General features: G+C 39.5%; 1 protein-coding gene across 2 annotated transcripts in view; it reads left to right on the forward strand.

Annotated features, from left to right (window-relative positions):
* itga9 (integrin, alpha 9) overlaps positions 1-14120 on the forward strand; it is a 74811-nt gene that overhangs the window by 16694 nt on the left and 43997 nt on the right. For both annotated transcript variants that reach the window (XM_034302617.2, XM_053232328.1), the window contains exons 5-14: positions 5188-5255; positions 8594-8723; positions 8819-8904; positions 9017-9079; positions 10486-10623; positions 10869-10974; positions 12405-12499; positions 12788-12878; positions 13387-13432; positions 13555-13709. In XM_034302617.2, the coding sequence (XP_034158508.2) occupies positions 5188-5255; positions 8594-8723; positions 8819-8904; positions 9017-9079; positions 10486-10623; positions 10869-10974; positions 12405-12499; positions 12788-12878; positions 13387-13432; positions 13555-13709 (978 nt within the window). The remainder of the gene's footprint in view (positions 1-5187; positions 5256-8593; positions 8724-8818; positions 8905-9016; positions 9080-10485; positions 10624-10868; positions 10975-12404; positions 12500-12787; positions 12879-13386; positions 13433-13554; positions 13710-14120) is intronic.

Genomic DNA, 14120 nt, shown 5'->3' on the forward strand with positions numbered 1-14120 from the left:
AAAGAAGTGCGGCTAACCTGCTCTAAAGTGACTGGGTGAGGCTACGCTTTGGTAAAGTGAATGGGCAGGGCTATCTTGCTATAAAGTGAATGGGCAGGACTAATTTGCTGTAAATTAATTGGGCGGGACTAACCTGTGGTAAGGTAAGTGGGCATGGCTAACCTTCTGTAAAGTGAATGGGTGGGGCTGTCTTGCGGTAAAGTGAATGGGTGGGGCTAACCTGCTGTAAAGTGTATGGGTGGGGTTAATATGCTGTAAAGTGAATGGGTGGGGATATCTTGCTGTAAAGTGTATGGGTGGGGATATCTTGCGGTAAAGTGTATGGGTGGGGATATCTTGCTGCAAAGTGAATGGGTGGGGCTAACCTGCTGTAAAGTGAATGGGTGGGGCTAACCTGCTGTAAAGTGTATGGGTGGGGTTAATATGCTGTAAAGTGAATGGGTGGGGATATCTTGCTGTAAAGTGTATGGGTGGGGATATCTTGGTGTAAAGTGTATGGGTGGGGATATCTTGCTATAAAGTGAATGGGTGGGGATATCTTGGTGTAAAGTGAATGGGTGGGGATATTTTGCTGTAAAGTGTATGGGTGGGGATATCTTGGTGTAAAGTGTATGGGTGGGGATATTTTGCTGTAAAGTGTATGGGTGGGGATATCTTGGTGTAAAGTGTATGTGTGGGGATATTTTGGTGTAAAGTGTATGTGTGGGGATATCTTGGTGTAAAGTGAATGGGTGGGGATATCTTGGTGTAAAGTGAATGGGTGGGGATATTTTGCTGTAAAGTGTATGGGTGGGGATATCTTGTGGTAAAGTGAATGGGTGGGGATATCTTGCTGTAAAGTGTATGGGTGGGGATATCTTGCTATAAAGTAAATGGGTGGGGATATCTTGGTGCAAAGTGTATGTGTGGGGATATCTTAGTGTAAAGTGAATGGGTGGGGATATCTTGGTGTAAAGTGTATGGGTGGGGATATTTTGCTGTAAAGTGTATGGGTGGGGATATTTTGCTGTAAAGTGTATGGGTGGGGATATCTTGGTGTAAAGTGAATGGGTGGGGATATTTTGCTGTAAAGTGTATGGGTGGGGATATCTTGGTGTAAAGTGTATGGGTGGGGATATTTTGCTGTAAAGTGTATGGGTGGGGATATCTTGGTGTAAAGTGTATGGGTGGGGATATCTTGGTGTAAAGTGTATGTGTGGGGATATCTTGGTGTAAAGTGAATGGGTGGAGATATCTTGGTGTAAAGTGAATGGGTGGGGATATTTTGCTGTAAAGTGTATGGGTGGGGATATCTTGTGGTAAAGTGTATGGGTGGGGATATCTTGCTGTAAAGTGAATGGGTGGGGATATCTTGCTGTAAAGTGTATGGGTGGGGATATCTTGCTATAAAGTGAATGGGTGGGGATATCTTGGTGTAAAGTGAATGGGTGGGGATATTTTGCTGTAAAGTGTATGGGTGGGGATATCTTGGTGTAAAGTGAATGGGTGGGGATATCTTGGTGTAAAGTGTATGGGTGGGGATATCTTGGTGTAAAGTGTATGTGTGGGGATATCTTGGTGTAAAGTGAATGGGTGGGGATATCTTGGTGTAAAGTGTATGGGTGGGGATATTTTGCTGTAAAGTGTATGGGTGGGGATATTTTGCTGTAAAGTGTATGGGTGGGGATATCTTGGTGTAAAGTGAATGGGTGGGTAATGTGCTGTAAGTTGAATGGGTGGGGATATCTTGCGGTAAAGTGTATGGGTGGGGATATCTTGGTGCAAAGTGAATGGGTGGGGCTAACCTGCTGTAAAGTGAATGGGTGGGGCTAACCTGCTGTAAAGTGAATGGGTGGGGTTAATATGCTGTAAAGTGAATGGGTGGGGATATCTTGGTGTAAAGTGAATGGGTGGGGATATCTTGGTGTAAAGTGTATGGGTGGGGATATCTTGCTATAAAGTGAATGGGTGGGGCTAACCTGCTGTAAAGTGAATGGGTGGGGCTAACTTGTGGTAAAGTGAATGGGTGGGGATATCTTGCTGTAAAGTGTATGGGTGGGGATATCTTGCTATAAAGTGAATGGGTGGGGATATCTTGGTGTAAAGTGAATGGGTGGGGATATTTTGCTGTAAAGTGTATGGGTGGGGATATCTTGGTGTAAAGTGTATGGGTGGGGATATCTTGGTGTAAAGTGTATGGGTGGGGATATCTTGGTGTAAAGTGTATGGGTGGGGATATCTTGGTGTAAAGTGTATGGGTGGGGATATCTTGCGGTAAAGTGTATGAGTGGGGATATCTTGCTGCAAAGTGAATGGGTGGGGCTAACCTGCTGCAAAGTGAATGGGTGGGGATATCTTGGTGTAAAGTGAATGGGTGGGGATATCTTGCGGTAAAGTGAATGGGTGGGGATATCTTGCAGTAAAGTGAATGGGTGGGGATATCTTGCTGTAAAGTGTATGGGTGGGAATATCTTGCGGTAAAGTGATTGGGTGGGAATATCTTGGTGTAAAGTGTATGACTGGGGATATCTTGGTGTAAAGTGTATGGGTGGGGATATCTTGGTGTAGAGTGAATGGGTGGGGATATCTTGGTGTAAAGTGAATGGGTGGGGATATCTTGGTGTAAAGTGAATGGGTGGGGCTAACTTGCGGTAAAGTGTATGGGTGGGGATACCTTGCTGTAAAGTGTATGGGTGGGGATATCGTGCTGTAAAGTGTATGGGTGGGGATACCTTGCTGTAAAGTGTATGGGTGGGGATATCTTGGTGTAAAGTGAATGGGTGGGGATATCTTGGTGTAAAGTGAATGGGTGGGGATATCTTGCTATAAAGTGAATGGGTGGGGATATCTTGGTGTAAAGTGTATGGGTGGGGATATCGTGCTGTAAAGTGTATGGGTGGGGATATCTTGGTGTAAAGTGAATGGGTGGGGATATCTTGGTGTAAAGTGAATGGGTGGGGATATCTTGGTGTAAAGTGAATGGGTGGGGATATCTTGCTATAAAGTGAATGGGTGGGGATATCTTGGTGTAAAGTGAATGGGTGGGGCTAACTTGCGGTAAAGTGTATGGGTGGGGATACCTTGCTGTAAAGTGTATGGGTGAGGATATCTTGGTGTAAAGTGAATGGGTGGGGATATCTTGGTGTAAAGTGAATGGGTGGGGATATCTTGGTGTAAAGTGAATGGGTGGGGATATCTTGGTGTAAAGTGTATGGGTGGGGATATCGTGCTGTAAAGTGAATGGATGGGGATATCGTGCTGTAAAGTGTATGGGTGAGGATATCTTGGTGTAAAGTGAATGGGTGGGGATATCTTGGTGTAAAGTGAATGGGTGGGGATATCTTGGTGTAAAGTGTATGGGTGGGGATATCTTGCTGTAAAGTGAATGGGTGGGGATATCTTGCGGTAAAGTGAATGGGTGAGGATATCTTGCTATAAAGTGAATGGGTGGGGATATCTTGCGGTAAAGTGAATGGGTGAGGATATCTTGCTATAAAGTGTATGGGTGGGGATATCTTGCGGTAAAGTGTATGGGTGGGGATATCTTGGTGTAAAGTGAATGGGTGGGGATATCTTGGTGTAAAGTGAATGGGTGGGGATATCTTGGTGTAAAGTGTATGGGTGGGGATATCTTGTGGTAAAGTGAATGGGTGAGGATATCTTGCTATAAAGTGTATGGGTGGGGATATCTTGCGGTAAAGTGTATGGGTGGGGATATCTTGGTGTAAAGTGAATGGGTGGGGATATCTTGTGGTAAAGTGAATGGGTGGGGATATCTTGGTGTAAAGTGAATGGGTGGGGATATCTTGGTGTAAAGTGAATGGGTGGGGATATCTTGGTGTAAAGTGTATGGGTGGGGCTAACCTCCTTCACAGTGAATAGGCGGTATGGGAATGGGAATGATATAATGAAATGTTTACATTTTTATGATGTCGAAGAAACAGGAAATACAAATAGCCTTTTTTTGTAGCTTAGAAATCAACCTTAGGGACTGGGACATTTTGAAACTTGCACTTTGAAAATAATACAGAACCTTATACCTGGAAAATATTGTCCCGTCACAGAACGGATGAATAATACAGATTTCTGTTCAGAAGTTACATCATGTAACTCGATGGAAATTTTATGCTGTTAATCATGGCACATGCCTTCCAGTTCTAACTTCTTCCAGATTGGTTAACTGATACACTTTGTCATTCAGATGTCTGATAGAATATTTTCATTCCAGAAGAATGTTAGATAAATATGAACGGTTTTGTCCAGATGTGGCACAGGAACTGTGGAGGCTCTTTTTATTTATGTGTGCACAAAAAAGTTTATGTTTTGCTGCAGTTGGTGAAAGAATATATTGGAGGCTCAATTTCCTTAGCAATGGCTCTAGAGGAAACATTTAGACTATGACAGGATGGTGCTGATAGACATTTTGCAGAATAATTTGTTTTCTCGCAGATGATGATCCCTCAAAAAGCTTCACCAAAAGTTCATTCGTTGTTCAAAAGTTCATTCAACGTGTGGTTTAATTTATAAGTTAAATCAGCAAAGCACAGTATTACAGTTTAGTGTAACATTTAAGCAGCAGTATTCCCTAGCTGTATTGTACCTTGTATTTCACTCCTGACAGATGTTACTGTACTATTTCACATAATTTCCCTTCCATGAGCTTTTCATTTTCACATTCCAGGAGCCCATGGTGTCTGAATTTTAGATTTTGAGATTCAGCCCCCGAAAAGAGTGGGAAGGCATGCAAGTTTTTTCCACAAGAAGAAATCCCTTGCTGTTTGGCTGATGGGTCACTCAGGCAGCCGCTCTCTTCCTTCCGTTTCTCCTCACAACTCCAGCTCTGCCTTGGTCAATCAGGCTTCACACTGGGGATTGGAGTGTGTGCACAGCATATTTTGCAGGGATCCAAGACTAATATTTTCTGTAACTGTAGAGCACAGCATTACCCCCCACCTCCCACCCCCAGCCCCATGACAATGCTCCCTAAGTGTGAGCTTTTGTTGAGTGCGGTGCTGTTGGGTTGTTTGAGTCTGCCTCTGAGCCCCCAGATTCCTCTTGGATGTTCCTGAGCCTTTGACTAGCTCCATATGGAATGCAGGAAGAACTCCAGTAACTGCTGGCTCAGGCACAGAGCGAAATCATTTTGAGGTTTGCTGGGTTTTTTCTCTCTCTCTCCATCACTCTTTCTCTGTATCTCTCTCCCCGCAGATCATAAGAAGACGTATGGGGAAGAACACGGCTCATGCCAGGCAGGGATCGCAGGAGCTTTCATGGAGGTCGGTAGCAGTGCATGTGACGTACACCATGTGTTTACAGTGTCCCTAATGTGTATTTTGTAATGTTTCTTGTAATGTTTAATGTTTTCTGCTGTTTGTGTATCGCATTCTTTCCGTTCTCTCTTCAGACCCATTAGCATGTCTAATGTTCTGACTGTGTACAGTCTGCTGGTTTTATATGAATAATGGGTCGAAGCAAACAGAGTAATTTATTGGTTGTGTGTTGATAAGCCGTGTTTATCATCACTTGCAATATTTTCACCCTCAGGCACAATGGAGATTGGGATGGTTCCCTCTTGGGCGCTTTTTATGCATTCTGAATATTTCACTTCTTTGTTTAAAGTGCAGCCAGAAGGCTTTTTGATGTACAGAGATGGAGGAAATTGCCGCCCAGTGGAATTTTGGAATTGGTACCAGAACATAATCTGACAGAAGTGATGCCCTGTATCCAATTTATCCGTGTCATCATGAGTCCAAATAGGATGAAAGCTGCACTCTGTGTGTTGTTTTTGTACACAAAGATTAAAACTAGGCAGAAATGGATTTAATCAGAGAATCGCAGGAAATACTTTTATCTGTATTTAAGATAAATGCATGTCAGCTAAAACTTGATCTGGCCAACTTTATACATTCAAATGATCAATAGTCCATCAAAAACCTGTCAGGTTTAAGCTTGTTGATTTATAGTAGATCATTTATAGACACTTTATAGACTATCAACCTGTCCCTTTTTGTCTTAATATTATATGGATAGTCCAGTTTACAGTTCTTAATATTTAATAGATTATCTGTAGATCTTCAGTTGCCTTATGGTATTAAAATGTCAGTTCCAGTTTTGTTTCAAACAATTTTATCATGAATTGGATTACATAAGCGTAGGTGAAGACTTATTAAAATAAATAAATAAATAACTCAGTGAAGATTGAACTGCAACAAAATGCGTGTTAGCAAATTAAAATATTATGAATATAGTCAAATTTATCTAGTATTTCATATTATATGATTACAGGAAACCAAATAAAAAATTTTTACTAATCTCAAGCTTGAAATAATCTTGTTCTGTGGACAGATAATTTGGCTAATTTTAAGTATTTATTCCTAGAATTAAGTGCTAATAGAATAAGAAAATTTAAAGCTTGAAATTGTTTAAAAAATGGCTAGAAATAGGTTTAATACTCTCATATTTGGTTTATGGTAATCTTATAATAGGAAATACTGGATCAGTTTGACTATATATTCAAGACATTTTCACTTGTTAAGATAACACTTATAAGCAATGTGTGTAAGTCTTGACCCAGAACAGACACATTCCTCCAGTGTCTGCTGTCTGTGTGTTTCACAGATGTGTCATTGTTGGACTTTGTCATCAGTTGGCCGTGTACTAACATCTTGACTAACCATCAAGCCCTAAGCATCTAAACCAGATGGCTGACGTGTAAGAAATCTGTCACTCAGTCATGTGGATGCTGATGCTGGATTGGCAAGACTGACCTCCAGGATAATTGCCATTTGTTTGTGTTTTTTCTTCCCAGACAAAAAGAAAAAACAAAAACAAAAAACACAATTATATAACCGTTTGTGGTATCAGATACAGCACACAATAGTAATAAATCCTCAGTCCCATGTTTTGTCTGTGTTTTAAATTGCCAAGTGTCTCATATAGTAATGAAGTGCTCATTACTCATGGAATAATCATAGAATCATCATGTGTTCTCATTTGAGTGAGACAACAGTCATTTTGAAAAAAACTGCAGAATGGGAATAGCCCTGTGCTGGTTTTCACCCAGATTACACTGGCAGACTTGACTTTGTTTGGGTTGCTTACTGCTTACTGCCATTACTGTAGACCAACAAACTGGCCACGTCCCAGTAGCAGCACTATGGGATAAAAAAACGGGTGGCTACATAAGGATAAGTAATTGATTAGCCCATCACTATTTATGCTGTATCACAGTGTCTGGAAAAATACCAATACTGGTGGCTTTATTAGGGACAAACGTTTCCCCCAGAGCAGGCTGAATTCGTTGCATGATAAATTCATTTTTGTGCTAAATTTATTTCTGCTTCTTGGCTGAGATTGGCTAGTGGCTCTTTTTCACAAAGAGTCCAATATGGATGCCTATTTTTGCCACTGTTCAAATGACAGCAGCTTTTTTTATTATTAAACCTTATAAAAAGAACACACTTGTGTCTACCTTTCTTTTATTTTGAGTTTGTGAAAAATGTAATCACTTTGACCATGACATGGTTGTTGGTTTGAGTATTTCAGAAACTGCTGATCTCCTGGGATTTTTACACACAGCTGTCTCTATACATTGTAAGACATTTCAAGTAGGCTAAACTTAGAAGTGAAAGTTCACCTGCTGCCTTAAAAAAATGGGAGTAAACTCAGCTTGAAGATAACCTTGACTTCAGCTCAAAGTCAAGTCAAGACACTGGATTACTTTAAGTTTAATTTTAGAAAACTTATAAACTTGAGTTCAATATCCCAAACTTGTCATGACAATTGGAGTTAAAGAGAAGAAAGAAGTTCACATAACTTAATGGGGCTATCATGTTTTACAGTGTAGTGAGTGTACTTTCCTGATGAGAGAGGTCTAAAGAGAATGGTCAGATTGGTTCAAGCTGAGAGTAAGGCTATGTTAACTCAAATAACCACTCTTTATAACCATGGTGAGCAGAAAAGCATCTCAGAAAGCACAACATGTCAAACCTTGAGGCAGATGGGCTACAACAGCAAAAGACTACATCAGGTTCCACTCCTGTTAGCCAAGTACAGGAATCTGAAGCTACAGCTACATGAGCACAGGCTCATCCAAACTGGAGAGTTGAAGACAGGAACATTGCCTGGTCTTTTTCCAATATTCAGCGCTCCAGTTTCAGTTGTATTGCTACTACATGTTCCTACTTGTAACATACTGCATATTTTGTACATTTGTTTTTGCACATTCCCTGCGTATTTTGTACATCCCTTAAGCACATTCTTGTACATATATTTCATATTTCTTATCTTATTTCTTATTATTTCTTATTCATTTCTGATTTTTAAATTTTAACTTTAATTTAGTATTTAATGCATGGTCTAAAGAGGAGTAGGCCCGGTTTCACTGATGATCCCTGCAAGCTTTCACTGCAAGTTATATACTGTATATAATGGTGTATGTGACAAATAAAAATCTTGAATCTTGAATCAGTTCATTATGGAGAAGAGGGAGACATATAGCTAACAAAAGATATTTGTCAGAATACAGTCAGCAAAAAAAATGTGCCAGATGTGCAATCTGCATTCTGCTAAAAACTAGGTGCTTATTATTATTTGTTTTCTGTTCATGTTCCAGGAGCTGGTGGTCATGGGAGCACCTGGATCATACTACTGGACTGGAACAGTGAAAGTGTTCAATATCACCTCCAATACACAATACAGCCTCAACAAAAATCAGCTGAGTTCTCAAAGATACAGTTACCTTGGTGTGTGTTAACTTCTTTTATTATAAGCAAGTGAACTGTGCCCAATTTGAATGTGTAAGGACTGTAATTAAAGCTTGTGTTTGCTTTGCACTCAGGCTATGCAGTGACAGCTGGTCACTTCTCCTCGCCTACTGCCATCGATATCGCTGCTGGTGCACCTCAGGATGGTGGCGGAGGAAAAGTAATCGGAATGTGTTTCCTCTCCATGTCTGAAGTTTTAACTCATGCACTACATTAATGGAAACTTTTCTCTTGTTCTTGTTCTGACACTTTCATGTCCTCCTTTGTTGTAGGTTTACGTCTTCAGAATCGACGGGGTCTCTCTTGTGAAGGTCTTTCAAGCCTCAGGGAAAATGGTTGGTGTAATATAGACTACTATACCTCTGCTTTAAACCATTTTCTCATTTTATGTAAGCAACCATGTTAGCTAGCACAAGCGTTAGCATGAGCGGTCAATTAAATATTTGTACTAATGAACCACAGTGTTTATGAAAAGTGTAGTCTGAAGATCAAACGCAGGGAAACAATGACCTAAAAGAAATTTCAGTCTGAATCACATGTAATATGCACAGGGGTGGAGAATACTCAAGTAACTGTACTACGTTATTAAGCTTAAGTATTATTTTTGCCATGTTTATAATTTATTTGAGTATTATTGAAATTAAATACCAGTACTTTTTACTTGATTACATTTTCACGAAATATGCATAAACATGCATTTTATTCCTTGAATCATTTGAAACCTTCAAATCTATTCTTCTCTCATCCAATCATCAATATATATCAATCGAATAGGCTCAGTTTAGCATCCTGTCATTTCAGTGTAGCATCCAAAGTTCATCAGTGTAGAAAAAACTATCAAAAATCCTGCCAATTCATCATCATATTAAACAAAGTATGTAGCGCTGTAGCTATCAGTGTGCGTTTGAATATGGATAAGCCACCGGATTGCAGTGGATGAACAACCCTGGCCCTACCTCAGTAAAATATTTCAATATGCTGGAGTAAACAAAGACTTGTATAAAATGAGGCGTCTCCTTTGCCTCCACAGAAGGCATGAAATCATGTAAAAGTAAGTTGAAATAATTTGATAACATTAAATGGCTATATTTAACCTGTTTTTTTTTTGCTAATGCCAGGAAAAACTAGCATCAATTCCAGTAGTTAATATAATTAGCAAGTCAAATTCTAGCTAATGGTTAATACTGGTAATTTACATTACATTTCTGATTAATTAATTAGCAAACTACATCGTGTCATGCATATGACAAGCCAATGTACTGGGATTGAATGATGTTTTCAGGTAAAACGTTGTAGTTGTTTCAAAACTGAAATAAGCTTCTAATAGTTTTAGATAAGCAATAAAAGTTACTTTTCACATGCAAAGATTTTTCACATGAATTTCATCACATTTTACACTTTAATACTTAAGTACATTTAAAAGTAGCATCTTTTTTTAACTTTCTCTTGAGTACAGTTGTGGCTCTGATGTGAAGTATGAATCTGAGTATGATTCTGACACATTACATATACTTTTACTTAAATTCTTCTTCCTGAACATGTAGGATGTCTTAAAGTAATTGAACTGTTTGTGTTGCGTTATTATTTTGGATGTGCTTGTGCATTCGGAAGGCATTATGACATGGTACTTTAGTACAGTATTTTAAGTTCACTAATGCAGACTGTATTGAGAAGGTTCACTTGATACTTGCATGGAATTCTAATCAGAGCTGTCTTGCTCTGTGCCTTGGCTTGGTTTCAGATGGGCTCTTACTTTGGCTCCTCACTGTGTGCAGTTGACCTGAACGCAGACGGACTCTCAGACCTGCTGGTCGGGGCACCGATGTTCACTGAGGTTCGGGATGAAGGCCAGGTGTCTGTTTATATCAGCAGGGGCAATGTGAGTTCATTCCTTCTTAAGGTGACGTTATTATAAACAATATACACTGTATACACTGTTGAGAGCGCTGCTAAACAGTACTAAGCTGCCTTTGAAGCGCTCTAAGATGTTTAAACTTCTTTAAACTTGTGTTTTTTTATGTTCTTCTAATTCTGTGCAAGGTAATCTTGCCTTATATAAATGATAAAATTAGATTTGTTTATGTATGTTCTTCAAAGTCACTGAGAATTGTGCTTAATGTACAGGGAGTGATGGAGGATGCGATGGTTTTGAATGGAGACAATGCATACAATGCCCATTTCGGAGAGTGTATCAGTGCCATTGGGGACATCGATGATGACGGGTACCAAGGTCAGATTGTGCACACTGAGTTCATTTAAGCTACTCTCTTGTAAGTCTGATTTTCATTCTGTTTTTTGAGAAAGCAGTTATAAATCCCTAATAGACAATAAATGCAGTTCTAGTTGAGAACTTTCATTCATTTTAGCATTCATTCCTTCATTTTCAGTAAGTGCTTTATCCTGGTCAGGGTCACGGTGAATCCGGAGTCTATTCTGGAAACACTGGCTGTGAGGCGTGTGTACACCTGATGCGGTGTCAGTCCATCACAGGGCACCTTGCACGTACATATTCACCCTGTCATTCACATCTAGGGGCAATTTAACATAGCCAACTTACCTACCAGCATGTTTTTGGAAGGTGGCAGGAAACCCATGGAAACACAGGCAGAACATGCACAGAAACTCTGCACAGACAGCAACCTGAGCTCAGGGTCGAACTGGGGATCCTGGAGCTGTGAGACGACAACTGTGCCAGAACATTTATATTAAAGTTAAAAAACAACAGTTCTTAATTAGGAACAGATATTTTGTATTTTTGTTAAATGCTTTATTCGACCCAAATCCAACCATGATATCTTATATGCTTGCCTTTTACTTTCCTGGCTTCCCGTCTTTCAGTCAGACGGTTTCTGGAAACAGATTGCACACTGTGGTTCAGTTATGAGGCCTTATACATTTCCAGATTTTAACTCTTTTTGAAAGCACAAAATGCTTTCTGGCAGCAGCAGGTTAGCTGTGTTTTTCTGTTTGTTTGGGAGACAAACGATATACCACTCTGAATTTGTTTGATAAAATGAGCTCATAAGGCAGGGTTCCCCATCTCAAGTCAAGCACAGTTTATTCCCCTGCTCTAACACGCCTACTAAATCTGGTGATCAGGCGTTGATGAACAAGCAGATCATCATACCATGCTGGATTTCCCCCACCACATCTTTTGTGAATCTGAATTGATCTGATAGGCTCCTGAAAATGTAAAGAGGTATTAGTATATTTGTCTCCTATAGTTATCACTTCTGATAGCTTTCAATCTGACTGAATAGATGCTCTTTTAGTATATTTGCAGTTCTGGGATTTCTGCAGCTTCTAAAACAGCTGTGCATGTGTTAGTATATACTGTTATGGCTGAAAGGTTTGCTATCATTTTAAATAATTTGTTTTTTTGTGGAACGTTCTTCATCTTTGATGAAGTGTTATTGAGTTACACCGGCACAGTACTTAATCAGCCATTAAGTGACTTAAAATAGAGTGGCTCTTAAAGCAAGCAGGTTTTACAGCTGTAAACTCTCTTGCACACATTCACACACACTCACTCATACTCACACACACACACACACACACACACACACACACACACACACACACACACACACTCACACATACACACTTCCTCTCTGTGTTTATTTCCTCTTCATTTCTCACTCACATCTGCATGTTTTGTAGATGTGGCAATAGGAGCTCCTAAAGAGGATGACTTTGGGGGTGCAGTGTACATCTACCACGGTGATGCTAAAGGAATAGTCAATAAGTACTCGATGGTAACCTTCACTACTCTACCATTAATAAAGAGTGCATCTGTTAATGGTTCTCTTGATAATGAAATTAACATTCATATTGGCTATTAGTCAGTAAGCAGAAAAAATACTATTATGTAGTAAGCTAAATGTAGAATATGACAGTTTTCTTTAGTAGCTTTCATAAGAAATTTACAAGCCATTTGCAAAGAACTCATCTCATACGTCTTTCTTTCATTTGCTTAAATTCTCTCACCGTGTTATTGCCGGATGTATGTTGATTGAGTAGTACCTTTTCTTCTGTGTTTGTAGAGGTTGTCTGGGCGAAGCATCAATCCAACCTTCCAAATGTTTGGCCAGTCAATATCTGGCAACGTAGACATGGATGGGAACGGATATCCAGGTTTGACTAAACTTAATTACATTAATTCACTACAACACATTAAACCAGAACAAATACCAGAAAAAAACACTTGAATTAACTGACACTGAAATAGATATTTTTGACTAATCAGATGTTTTCGGGTTAAATGATAAAATGTTGTTACCGTCTTCTATTGATATATAACATCATAATAAGGATCATATGAATATTTTAAATAAAAACCTTCATACACCAATACACCTGGTATTACACTGCTGCTTAATCATTCAAACAATGACTGATTGTACTTCTGTGGTCATGTTTTTACTTTACTGAGAGGATTAGAAAGATATCTAAGATTACTTCTATAGTGTAACAGTGTTCTTTGCAGCAATAAATATAGTCATGACTTAATTTCCCATGTTGCTCTCTGACATGTTTTGTATTATGCATTGTTTTTTTTTTTAATTGTTGTGGACACTCCAACCCGAAAGAAAACTCAGAAATGTCTATAACCTGCCTGAATATTGTCTTTGTTCCAATACAGATGTGACAATCGGTGCATTCATGGCAGACAGTGTGGTGTTATTAAGGTGAGAAATGCGCTAACACTTGAATAAATACATTCACTTTTTAAAAAAATAGCCTGTCATCTGTCCACTTCCTCACAACTATGTCTTCTCTCTCTCTTTTTTTTTTTTTCCTGTGTGAATAGGTCTAAACCAGTAATCACAGTGGACGTGTCCATCTTTCTGCCGACCTCCATAAACATCACCGTGCCTCAGTGTCATGAAGGTCCACAGCATCTCAACTGCTTTAATGTGACTGTCTGTATGCTCTTCCGTGGGAAACTTGTGCCAGGACGGATAGGTGAGGAAAGCGTTGATCACCTATTTTAAGTGGCACAGTGTTTCACACAAGCAATCTAATTAGGCTGCACTTTTTGATTTGGACAATAAAGAATGGAGCCTGGCTGTTAGGTGTAGTTCAACATTCTGTATTACACTGCATAAGTACTCTCTAAGTACTATCTCAGCTCAGTTTTGATCAGTTTAGTAGCTTAGAGCTGCACACTAGCAGCCAGGTTAGTGCCATGAGAACTAGACTTTATATATAAACAGTCACAGCATGTTTGTGACATTCATTAATGCAAATTCTTAGCGCAAATTCTCTTCTAAAATAGGGTTTACTTTTATTTATTTGTCTAGACATTTCTGTTCCTATAACCTTACTTTATGTTTTGTAAAGTATTGGGCTGACTACTGGTGAGCATTCAACTGT

This window comes from Pangasianodon hypophthalmus, chromosome 3 (assembly GCF_027358585.1).
Source record: "Pangasianodon hypophthalmus isolate fPanHyp1 chromosome 3, fPanHyp1.pri, whole genome shotgun sequence".
Taxonomy (NCBI): domain Eukaryota; kingdom Metazoa; phylum Chordata; class Actinopteri; order Siluriformes; family Pangasiidae; genus Pangasianodon; species Pangasianodon hypophthalmus.